Source organism: Plasmodium reichenowi, chromosome 11 (assembly GCF_001601855.1).
Source record: "Plasmodium reichenowi strain SY57 chromosome 11, whole genome shotgun sequence".
Lineage (NCBI taxonomy): Eukaryota > Apicomplexa > Aconoidasida > Haemosporida > Plasmodiidae > Plasmodium > Plasmodium reichenowi.
In genome coordinates this window covers 1058139-1071805 of record NC_033656.1, presented here as the reverse complement: position 1 = coordinate 1071805, position 13667 = coordinate 1058139, and the positions used below count along the sequence as shown (strand labels likewise).

The window sequence follows — 13667 nt, the reverse complement described above, 5'->3', positions numbered from 1 at the left end:
AAAATAAAAAAAAAAAAAATAAATTTATTTATTTTTTATATATATGTATACATTTTATAAATTTATATATTCCTTTTTTTTTTTTTTTTTTTCTATGTATTATATTTATGTATACATATTTTGTTCCTTTTTTTTTTGGGGGGGGGGAAAAGGAAGGAAAACTACTTTGATGATCCGTCGTCTCCATAGGTTACTTTCTCTCCCTTGATTCGCCTTATAAACACCATACATATGACTACCACTATATTTACTACTATCAAAGCTAATATAAAGAGATTGATATATGTAAAATCATAGTTCGCATATTTAGCCCACTCAAATAAGGAGAGACGCACAAAAGATACCACACCACACACTAGGTTCAAGAAACCTATTAATGTAGAATGATATTTCGAACTAAAAGTAAAAGAAATGAATGTCCACAATTGTCCATTTGCACATGCTGAATATAATGCGTTTGATATAACCGATATCCACTGAGCCCAGTTTGATTTAATATAACTAAAGGCATACATAGAGAAGGCAAACATTAATTCATATGTAAACATAAGCATAACTCCAAACTTATCCGATAAGTTACCTAATAAGACACATGGTATAAAGGAAAATGGTAAGATATATCCTAAAATATCATTTTTATCTTTTGATAATATATTTTCTACGACACTAAAATAAAAAGTATTATATATAGCATTTAACGGTCCATATATCCATAAACATACAAAATGTGCACATGTAAATATTTTAATTAAATCTTTAACTGTCGGTGAATTAAATATATTCAACTTGCTCTTAACCATATTACTACTATTATTTGTACTTGCAGCATATTCATCTTTTTTACTATCATTATTTTCTAAATCATTAAATACATGTTTAGAAGAATTCACATTTTGTAATTCTAATTCTCTTCTCTTTATTCCACCTTCATGCTTTTTAACAACTAAACTATTATTAACACCAACACTACTATTTACATTGTTATTATATTGATGTCCATCTTTTTTCTTATCCTGGTCATATATTTTCTTCGTACTATTATGAAAATCTTCATAATCCTTTAAGTCCATTTCTTTATTATTATAATAATTATCGAATTCATATTGTCTATAATATCTATTTTTGGGAAATAAAAAAATTGTCAATAAAAAGAAAAACGATACACTGATACACATATACCAAAGCATAAATGTCTTGAAAGGTAAATTATAACGAGTTATTATAAGATCTAATATAGTCATGGTACCAGTAGATAAGGAACCTGCACCAGATATTATATTCACTATTAAATTCTCATTCCCTGGAAATAATCCTGATGCATTTAACGTAGAAAAGGATGCTAAATCAATACTTGCTGACATAAATATTCCTCCTATTACATAAGCATCAAAATGTTCATTTGACATTAACATTAATACCCATCCAATTAAATTTAATATATGTCCTAATAACATACTAAAACGTGAACCTAAATAATCTACTATTAATCCATTAAAAAATGAAAATGCAAAATAAGCAGAAGAACCAAATATAAATATTGTTTGTACAGCTTTATCTTGTTCATCACATGAATATCTTTTATCATCAAATCTATCATATTCTCCATGCTCATTTTTTTGACATTTCCATATATAAGTATCTTCTCTAAACAATAAATTTGATAAATTAGGCCATCCAAAAAATAAACGATTTGTTAATACTATTAATATAAAATATACAAATAATAACACACTCCTATTTATATTAAAGGGTGTTTTCTGTTCTGAGGACAATCTTATTTCTTTCTTTTTCAAAAGGTCATCTAAGGAAGATGGCATATCATATCCTTTCAAACTTAAATAACTTAATATGCTTTTCTTCTTCTCATTATTATTAACATTATCATTTGAACTCATCTCCCTTCTGGGCATTTCTACTTTCTCTGCAGATACAGATACATCTTCTTTACCCGAGTGGGACAATATAATTGTAGACTTTTTTTTGGAACTCATCGATTTACTTTATTTTCTTATACTTTTATTTTTTTTTTTTTTTTTTTTAAAGCATTATAATATAATATAATATAATATAATATAATATAATATAATATAATATAATATAATATAATATAATATAATATAATATAATATAATATAATATTATAATATAATATATATTATTATATTAATATATTTTTTTTTTTTTTTTTCTCTTTCTTTTTAAATCTTATTTGTTTAACACATAACATACAGAAATTATATAATACCAAAAATAAACACAACTGAAGAAAAATAAATATTTATACAAAAAAAAAAAAAATCTGGATATACAAATAAATATAAATATATATGTATATTACATTATATTATGTTATATTTTATTATATTTTTGTACATACTTCTTTTTACTCTTTGCAGCAATATTTATCCTTCATAATACATACCTATAAATATATATATATATATATAAACACTATATAATTTTATAATAAAAATGAAGGAGAGAGTGGGAAAAAAAATCACACATCATTTATATCTATATATATATATATATATATATATATATAATCAAAGTCATAAACATGAATATTTAATTTTATTAAATTAAAAAAAGAAATTGATATTTAAATATATATATATTGATTATATATTTTTTTTTTAATATTTCATTTTTATAAAATGTGGTTATATACAAAAATACATTAAATATATATATATATATATATATATTATTTTTTATTCTGTCAAATATTCTTGTTTAATATTCAATTCATACCATATATAATTTGTCTCATAATAAAACTCAAAATATTTATTTATTTTTTTCACGAATAATATAATAACAATGTATAGCTAACAAAATATCATTTCAAAAAAAAAAAAAAAAAAAAAAAAAAACGAAGAAGTAAAATAATTGCTTATTATATTTTAAATATACATAAATAGTAATATATATATATATATATATAATATATTTATTTATATATATTTAATTATATAATTATTCATTAAATATTATAGAGATCGTTTTCTTCTTTTTCTTTTCGTTTTCCTTTTCTTTTTTTTATTTTTGAGGGAAATAAAGAAAAAAGAATAATAATTAATTTTAAACATAATTGAGCATGCATAAAACAAAATGTTCCATTATCTCAATATTATATCCATATTTCTATATATTATATTTACTCATAAAAAAAAAATATATATATTATATATATATGGATATTTATATTTTATACTGTTAAAATATATGATTCATAATAGTGTACGTAAAAATTGACTAGAGTACTGCCATCTTCATATTATTTTAAAAAAATATAAATTTAGAAAAAAAGAAAATTAATTTATAACATAATTAAGATGTTGCACAGAGTGTATAATGAATATATTTTTTATTGTATTAATAAATTTTTTTTTTTAACAAAAAAAGAAATATTTTAAATACAACACAAAAATGAAATGAAATAAAATAAAAATAAATAAATAAATAAATAAAGGAAAATTAAGTACAACAAATGGAAATGTCAAAAAAATGAGCATGGAGAATATGATAGATTTGATGATAAAAGATATTCATGTGATGAACAAGATAAAGCTGTACAAACAATATTTATATTTGGTTCTTCTGCTTATATTTAATAAAATACAAATGATAAATATAATATATAATAATAATAATAATAATAATAATATATATATATATATATATATATATATATATATTTTTATAATTTTCCAAAATATAACAAAGCAAAAAAGCTATATTTTATTTATAATAAAAATAGCTATTTTATTTTAATTTATTTTATGAACGTTCATAATTTTGTTTTTGTTTTTGTTTTTGTTTTTTTTTTTGTGTTTTTTTTTTTTTTTTTAAAGTATTATATATCATTGAATTTATATATAATTTAATATCTATGTATAATATTTTTGTATGTCTTTAAAAGAAAGTGAAAAGGAAGAATTATATAAATTTTATACATATATATATATATATATAATTACACATATACATATATATAATAATTACATTTATTATACTTCATTCCTTTTTTTTTTTTATCCTTTGATTTTTCCATTTCCTTAAAATGAAATTAAAAAATATCATGTCCTTGGAAAAGGAATTCAAACAGCCAAAGGACAAAAATGCTTTAAGATAAAACATATTGTGAAAAAAAAAATTTTTTATTCTTATATAATAATATTATTAAATAGAGCAATTTTATATGTGAAATATAATTATGCTCAAATAAGATACTATATATATATATATATATATATATATATATATATATGTAATTTTATTAATTTATAAATTATTTTTTTTTTTTTTAAAAAAAATAAAAATCATTTTCATAGAGATGATCCATGTTTTTTCCTAATATTCATATTTTGTCTACCTTATACGTAAATATATATACAAAAAGGAGGGATGTATGTCATTTTATATAATTGAGAAACAAAATAATCTTATTTATTTAATGTTCCTTTCCTTTTTTCTTCTTTTGTATCTTTATTTAATATATCACAATTTAACATTTGCACTTTTAATATATATATATATATATATATATATAATGGAAATAAAAGACTTTTGTCTTTTTTTTTTTTTTTTTTTTTTCTTAACATAATGGTTTATAAAATTATATTTACACATATAATTGTAAAATGTCTTTATAAATTTTTCTGTATAATTATTATTAAATATATGTTTTTGTTCATTTGTTTATTCATTTATTTATTTATTTTTCTTCTTCTTTTCTTTGTATTTTTATTATAATTTGTTTCACTTTTAATACAAAAAAACATTTATCAAATTTAGTTTTATTTTATTATTTCATTAATTCAAAAAAATAACAATTTTTTTTTTTTTTTGTTATAGTATAATAAAAAGTGTATGATGTCGCCATCATACATGTTTCTCTTATAAAACCTTATCATATATAACAAAAATATGGTAATATTTAAATAAATAAATATATATATATATATATATATATATAACATATTTATTTACAATAATTTATAAGCTACAATATTTACATAGAAATAACATCGTAAATGTACATATATCAAATTATTAAAATATAATAAATGTGTATCCAATAGGAAGAGTAATACTAATAATCAAATTAACATCATACAAAAAATACAAAATAAGTCATATTTTTTTTTTATATATAGTTCCCCTTTTTTTTTTTTTTTTTTTTTCATTTTTGATTAAATATATCAGTAATAATTATATATATAACATAAAATATATCTATTGTGTAATATGAAGGAATATAATTATTCATATTTTTAGAGGTACAATAAAAGTTTTCTAGGAAACTTAAAAAAATATCTTGCTTCGATTCAACATAATTTGGATCGGGGTTTTCAATTTTGTTTATACAAAAACGTTTTATTATTTGTAAGTTTGAAGAAACATTGGAATCAAGTGCCTGTAATGAATCCAATAATATTAGTAGATATATTAACCATAAAAAAAAAATAAAATTTGCTTCGTTATTATTATTATTTAAGTGGTTAGCTATTATATCAATATAATATATGATTTGCTTATAATTAATACCATAAATATATAAATGTACACAAAAAACGTGTGAAGAAAATATTTGTATTAAATCATTATCTTTTTGTAAGGAAGACAATATAGAACAATTACATGAATTATATTTAAATGTATCAATTATATTTCGATTATACTTTTTATGAATATAATATCTTAATCTATTTATATATTCAACAATGTTACTTTTCCAAGTTATTTTATTTTCATTGTTTAAATATTTTTCATCTAACTTTTCTTTTAAGGTATATTTATTCAAAATGTTCAGTAAGTTGTGTGTTTTATTACACGAACTTTTATTGTTTCTATCATTATTATTTAACACATTTATCTCTATATTTACATTATTTGGAAGGGCATTCCTTTCATTAACCATATTCCGCATAAATTCAATAATTAATTTATTTTCCTCATCTGTTATATCGCTTCCGTATATTTCCTCAATGGAAAATGCTTTACTTTGTGTTAAAGAATCGTAATCACTCATTTTTTTTATTTTATTTTTAATATGATTTGTTATAACACAAACATTTTGTTGCAATAAAAAAAAAAAAATAATATATATATATATATATATATATTATATTTATATTTTATTTTCTCATTATTGTATTCCCATTTTTTTTTTTAAGAATATTCTTAAAATTAATATAATCACAATAACATAAAAATATAAATGTTCACGATTTTATAATAAATTAAAACATCAATAATTATATATATATATATATAATATATAATTAATACTTTTTCTTATTATATTTTTATTAATCAGTTCCTCTACACGTTTTTCAATTAAATAAATATATTAATATATTTATTATAATATATATACACTACATAATAATAAAGTATTGTATGTAATTTTTTTTTTTTTTTTTTTTTTTTTTTACGTATTCGATTATTCCGATATTATATATTAAATGCATGTAAAAATAATATTAAAAATATATGATTATATATTGCATTAAAAAGATAAGAATGAAAAAGAAAATCTAATTCTAATAAATTTTATCTTTTGAAAAATATTAAATAATAAAGGAAGAATATAGGAACAAAATTTAAACAAAAATGTATTTCTTCATTATTCATCACGGATGAATAGAGGTTATAATTTTTTATGTTATATAAAGAAAAATGTATATATATGTATAATAATATTATATTTGTTTTTGTTTTTTTTTTACTGTATACCTAGTAATATTATATATAAATATATATATATATATATATATATATATATATATATATATATAATATTATTATAAAGATTTAATTAGAATGAATATTTATTTGAAAGAACGTTCTAAGCTATTATATAAATATACATATTTTATTTTTTCATAATATACATCCCAAACAAACAGTAGATGCTTATAGTTTTATAATATATTAATATATATATATATATGGATATAATATATATTTAGATTATATTAATATTTTATATATTTATTATTATTATTATATTATTTATAAGTTGTACGTTTAATATAATATAAATAGTGTAATATACTTTTCAAAAGTCCTTAAAAAAAAAAAATAATAAAGTTCATATATTCAACATATACATATATATTTATATATATTACATATATATATATATATATATTTTTTTTTTGTGAGACATATCAATATATTTATAATATAATAAAAACCCCAAATTATTATTATTTATTAATATTATATATATCTTTTTTTTTCCATATATATTTAAACTAGTAATGATTATTTTATAAGTACACACATTTATATATAATGCGATTATAATTAATGATTTACATTTGTGAATATTTTTACTTACATTAATCAATAATATTTCTTTTAAAAAACTTAAATCTTTACACATAACAATATTTTTATATTACGAAAATCGTATATCATACAACATTTATCACATAAAATATCTTTTTTTTTCTTTGTTTATTGTTTTATTGTTTTTTCTATTTTTTTCTATTTTTTTCTTTCCTTTTATCTTTCTTATTTTTTAGTTTTTTTCTATTTTATTTTATTATATTACTTTTTATTATTATTTTTTTTTTTTTGTATGCTTTTTATATATTTATACATATAAATATGTGTATATTTCTAATGTTATTCTTTTAATAAATGAATTTAGCTAGCTCCTTGCCTGGTCATACAAATAGCCAAAAATCATGCACACCTAAAAAAAAAAAAAAAAAAAAATAATAATAATAATAAATAAAATAAAATAAAATAATATAATATAATATATATATATATATATATATATATACTCTATAAAAGCAAAAAACAAAAGAAAAAAGAAAATTTGAAAAAATGAGTAATAAGATAAGACATTATATGAATTATAATATAAAAGAAAAGGATAGTAACAAATGGAATTTTTACATAAATTTAAGAGACGTTACTGATTTGAATGAACTAGACGATTTGTTAAACGAAGGTACAAAATGTTATGACAGATATAATAATGAACACAAAATAAATAATATAAATAAAAAGAGTTTATTAGGAGAAATAATTAAAGCATATATTTTTTGTAAAAGTGTCAAAATAAAAGAAACGTGTAATTTATGTTTAATGTCATGGATATCAACAAGACAATGTTGGTATGATTGTGATGAGTTACTTTTAAATAAATATTTTGATGGATTACTTGAACCATTAGTTTTTACATTTAAAATTTTAAGGGAAAAGGTTATATATCATTTTTATCAAATACCAAAAAATTTATATATGGTTTTTATAAATAAATTTAAAAAATATTTAAAGATATATAAAGATAAGGAAATTATTTTGAGTATTATAACCTCAACTTTGGATATATTATATTCAAAAGTATTTTATTTTAAAGTTTGATTTCAGGCGTTCTTACATAGGTATATTTATATTAAAAAAATATACTTGTAACACGCATAAGCAGTATTATATTTTTTATTATTAATATTATAATCTTTCTTAAAATGGGATAATTTAATTCATATGATACATACATATATATATATATATATATATGTATATTTTATTTTAATTCATTTTATACATTTTCATTCAACATGTTACACATGTTGTCAAAATTACCATAAATATTATTATGTTAATAATATGCAGTGTAAAAATTATTTTAAAGCATCTTACCCCAAAAAAAAAAAAAAGGAAGGATGAATGAATGAATAAAACAAGTATATACATATTTACAAGTGCATAATATTTTACAAAAAATATCATAAGAGAAATATAAATATGAATATAAATATAAATATAAATATATATTTAGTATTTATTTTTTTTGTAGTTTTTTTTTTTTTAGTACCTCATATAAATTTTATGATATCAAAATATTTATATATATATATATATATTTATTTATTTATATTTATTCATTCATTCATAAATTTACATATCCTTATTATGTACATTTTAGTTTTTATTGTTTTGTTATTCCATAAGTAGTATATAATAATAAATACGCGCAAATAAATATGCTATATATTTATTCTCTTTAGCATATTTTTAAAGAATGCTCGTATGCATACATTTACTGAATTTATTCTCACTATTAATATATATATGTATATATTTATATATATATATATATATATATATATATATATATATATATATATATTTTTTTTTTTTTTTTTTTCTCGCAATACAGCCTGTATAACTATATTGTTGCATAGGCGCTTTCAAATTTTATTTTTTTGATTTCTCATACTTTTTTGTATTCTAATTTTTTTTATTTTAACTTATATATAAATATATAATATAATATATAATTAATATATATTATGAAATAATTTATTTAAAAAAAAAAAAAAAACTTCAAAAAAAAAAAGATTTTGTCTAAATTATTATTTTTAAAATATATTGACGGGTGTATGTAATTAGTTGCATAAAATAAAAATAAATGAACCAAAAATAATAGAAAAAAAAAAAAAATAAAAAAAATAAAAAAAATAAACAAAATAAACAAAATAAACAAAATAAAAAAAATAAACAAAATAAAAAAAATAAACAAAATAAAAAAAATAAACAAAATAAACAAATATAACCATATATATATATATATATATATATATAACGTGAGGAATAAATAAATGGAGTCTTTTTATTTATTTTTAATTTTTGATAACACCAAATTATTTAGTGCGTGTTTTTTTTTTTTTTTTTTTTGTTAACACTTAGAAAGTTTCTAAAAAAGGTTTTTTTTTTTTGTTGATTATCTGTTATTTCATTATTTTGAACATATTTTTTATCATAATGATCGTCACAACTTTGATCATTATTTTGATACATAATTTTTTCTTTTGTAGATAAAGGTGAATTTCTCCTACTTTTTTTAAGACTCCAGATTAATGAGAAACCCTTTTTTGGTAAATCATAATTTTTGTATTTATATGGCAAGGTAGAATTTTTTGTATTTCTTGTATTTGTTAAATTTCTTTTATCTGTGTCCATTTGATTCATAAGACTTTCATTTGAGATTGTTTCCTTTCTATTCATTTTATTTTGTCTTATAATTCCTTTTTTTTTTATTATCCCATTTTGTTTGTTTTTTTTTTTCATATCATCCAAGTTAACATATGTCATATTGTTATCACCAGTTTTTTCAAAAGAATTCATTTTTTCGTTCTTATTAATTTGGTTTATATTTTCTTTCGTATTTATATTGTTCACTCTGTTTATTTTTTCTACATTTTTTATATCTTCATCATCATTTTGGTGTTTTTCATTTTCTTTCATGATATTATTAACATACGTTATTTCAGTCTGTTCTTTATTTTCTTTTTGTATATGCTTATAAGAAATATCTGTGACAACACGTTTATCGTTTAGATAATTCCTAGTACTGTTGTGCGTTTTATCTTTTCTTTTATCTTCTAAGGATTGTATACTACTATTCACACTGACATTCAAAGAAGATATCGAATTAGGTGATTTGTTTGAAATACGATGATCACTCGTACTAGTTGTAATATATGAATATTTATAATACATCAACTTATTGTTTAATTTATTTTTTTTTTTTTTCTCATTTTTTTTTTTATATTTTTTTATATTTCGGTTTTCATGTAGTTGTATATCATTGTATTCTTTTATATTATGGATAAAGGATAAATGGTGTTGTTTGAAATTATAATCATTACTGAATTTATGATTTATTCCTTGAGGTTTTATATATTTTTCCATATTGTCATTTTCTATATTTTTTATATCATGAGGTACATGAATATTTTTTTTTTCTTCATCATGCAAATATATATTATCATCTTCATCACTATGATAACAATAGTGATCATTATCATATGATATATCTTTTTTTTTTTCCTTTTTATGATAAATATATTTATTATTATCATTCTGTGGAATTAGCCCTTTACTTTTGATGTCCTTTTGAATTCCATGTGCTGGGTCATATATTTTTTCATTAATGCATTTTTTTTTTTTTTTTTTTTTTTTCATTGTTTTGTATAGGCTCTTTGTGGAAGATGACGAAGGGGATGAGAAAGAGTAACTGTTATGCTTCCTACTAATATTCCTACTAATATTACTACTAATATTACTACTAATATTACTACTAATATTGCTACTAATATTGCTACTAATATTGCTACTAATATTGCTACTAATATTACTATTATTATTACTGTTAACTTTATGGTTTATTTCCATATTGTTGTTACTATCACCTCCAGTCTTATTCTTAAAAAAATGTTTAATTCTGCCGCCTTTACTTTTTCCGTTGTACGATAAAACATTTATATCATTATTTATGGTATCCCTATTAACAACACTTATACTGTCATCACTAGCATAGAGCCATTTTTTGAGCTTCCCATTTTTCCATTTACCATATTTCAAAAGAATATTTTTAGAAGCATAGGAAAATATGGGATTATGCTTATTTATGTCCTTTTCACTCATATCATTTAAATTTATTGAATTTATATAAAGTATTAAACGTTGTATATCTTGGAATGGTAATACATTAGACGTCCTATTTATTTTCTGATGAGTAGTAGGGCTACTTATTTTGTGATGCTCTGGACCTTGGTCATTTTCATAGCCTTTTAAAATTTTATTATTTTCATATTTTTGTTTATCAACGATTATTTTTTCATTATCACAACCTGTCGTTTGATTATACAATGTATTATACTTTTGATTATTAGTATTATGAATCAACATTTCATTTTCGTTGTTTTTCATGTTTATATTATTCGGAGAGGGATATTTTTGATAATCATCCATATGATTATTATGATTATTATAATTATTATGATTATTATAATTATTATGATTATTATGATTATTATGATTATTATAATTATTATGATTATTATAATTATTATGATTATTATAATTATTATGATTCATAATATACTTTTGATCTCTATTCTTTTCTCTATCATGTGTATCTGTGAGAAGAAAAGAAAAAGAAGAATCCGCTTGTGCGATTTTGTTATTACTAACTTTATTATTGAAATAATGATCTGCTATTAGACATATATGATCTTTAATTATATTATAAAAATTGTGATTAGTCTTAAAATGAATTATGTTTTTTTTCTTTATATAATCAAAGAACGTAGAACATAAATCATAAAAATTAATATACAACAAATTAAACAAGAAATTATAAAAATTATAATTATCATAATTATTTAGAAGGTTATGAAAATATTTACCAATATTTCCTTTATGAAATATATTTTCTTTTGAAAGATTAAGAAGAAAATTTTTTTTGATTTTTTCTGTATTTTTAAATAAAAGAAAAATAGGATATTGTATATAATGTTCATATTCTTTAAAGTTTTTAATTATAATAAAGATACCAGAACCATGTTGTTTATTGTTTAACCAGTTACCAAAATAAATTCTTCCATCATCCCATTTATATATACCTAATCCTTGTTTTAAATTATTCAAATGATATCCAAAAAATTGTCTATTATCTTTCCAAATTATTTCACATTTACCATCTACACAATTTGATTTCCATTTACCTATATAGATTTTATATTTATTAAAAAAATAAATACCTCTATTAAAAAAATAATTATTTTTTATATTGCCCATATACATACATTCATTATTCCATACAAAAATACCAAACTCATTTTTTTCCCCTTTACAATAATTACCTATATATACATAATTATTATATACATATTCAATACCGTTCTTATTTTGTTTATCATTTAACCAAAAACCTTTATAAAATGTTCCATCAGGATGTATAAATATACCATATCTATTTGCTTTCCCTCTTCTCCAATAACCTATATATTTACTTTTAGAATAATGTATATACAATCCAAAGCCTGTTATTTTATCTTCTTCAAATTCACCTATGTAGATACATTGATCTGGTGTTATTATTATACCTAAACCGTTTTTCTCATTTTTTTCATTTACTTCTCCTATATATATAACACCCTTCTCGATTATCATAATATATGTCTTATAGTTTAATACAATGTATTTTAAATATATGATACTTGTTGCATTATTTTTTTTGAAGAAGCATAAAAAATCCTCTTCATATTCTTTAATATACATTAATATTCTTTTAACATTTATCATATACTTTTTATCTATATATTGATTCTCTCTTTTTTTCACTAATTTATTTTTATCCTTAATCTCATTATGGTAATTATACATATTTTTATTATTATTATTATTATTATTATTATTATCAACAACAATTTCAACTTCTTCTTTTATTTCATCTTCACTATATTCTCTTTTTCTTTCTTCTCCTTCTTCTACATAGCTTACATTTTCGTAACGATAAAAATAATTCTCTTCATCATAACTATTGTCACACGTTGTACTATTTTCTACACAAATATTAGACTTATTCAATTCGAAATTATATGCATTTTTTAATCCTCTCACGCCGTCGTTCCTTATTTCTCCGCACGTGAGCTTATTTCCCATGATAAAAAAAAAATAAAAAAAAAAATAAATAAATAAATAAATATATATATATATATATATATATATATATAAATATATTGTTTTTTATTTTATTTGATAAGGTGAAAATATATTAATGGTTTAATATATTTTTCAATTATATAGTACATTGATATTTTCATTTTGTATTTTTTTCCTTTGTT

General features: G+C 18.8%; 4 protein-coding genes and 1 pseudogene across 4 annotated transcripts, besides 1 other annotated feature; 2 read left to right on the top strand and 3 right to left on the bottom strand.

The window, feature by feature from the left end:
- Positions 1-161: 161 nt before the first annotated feature.
- On the bottom strand, positions 162-1991 carry PRSY57_1128300 (transporter, putative; the record flags this gene model as incomplete). The annotated part of the gene is made up of 1 exon (XM_012908247.2): positions 162-1991. The coding sequence occupies one exon, from the start codon at positions 1989-1991 to the stop codon at positions 162-164; it is 1830 nt and encodes a 609-aa protein (XP_012763701.1).
- Positions 1992-4089: 2098 nt separating this feature from the next.
- Positions 4090-4838, top strand: PRSY57_1128250 (UNC-50 protein, putative; annotated as a pseudogene; the record flags this gene model as incomplete).
- Positions 4090-4838: a sequence feature.
- Positions 4839-5188: 350 nt separating this feature from the next.
- On the bottom strand, positions 5189-6037 carry PRSY57_1128200 (hypothetical protein; the record flags this gene model as incomplete). Its single annotated transcript, XM_012908246.2, has 1 exon — positions 5189-6037. The coding sequence occupies one exon, from the start codon at positions 6035-6037 to the stop codon at positions 5189-5191; it is 849 nt and encodes a 282-aa protein (XP_012763700.1).
- Positions 6038-7851: 1814 nt separating this feature from the next.
- Positions 7852-8394, top strand: PRSY57_1128100 (hypothetical protein; the record flags this gene model as incomplete). Its single annotated transcript, XM_012908245.1, has 1 exon — positions 7852-8394. One exon carries the CDS (start codon positions 7852-7854, stop codon positions 8392-8394), a length of 543 nt encoding a protein of 180 aa, XP_012763699.1.
- Positions 8395-9681: 1287 nt separating this feature from the next.
- Positions 9682-13485, bottom strand: PRSY57_1128000 (phosphatidylinositol-4-phosphate 5-kinase, putative; the record flags this gene model as incomplete). The annotated part of the gene is made up of 1 exon (XM_012908244.2): positions 9682-13485. One exon carries the CDS (start codon positions 13483-13485, stop codon positions 9682-9684), a length of 3804 nt encoding a protein of 1267 aa, XP_012763698.2.
- Between the last annotated feature and the right edge of the window lie 182 nt (positions 13486-13667).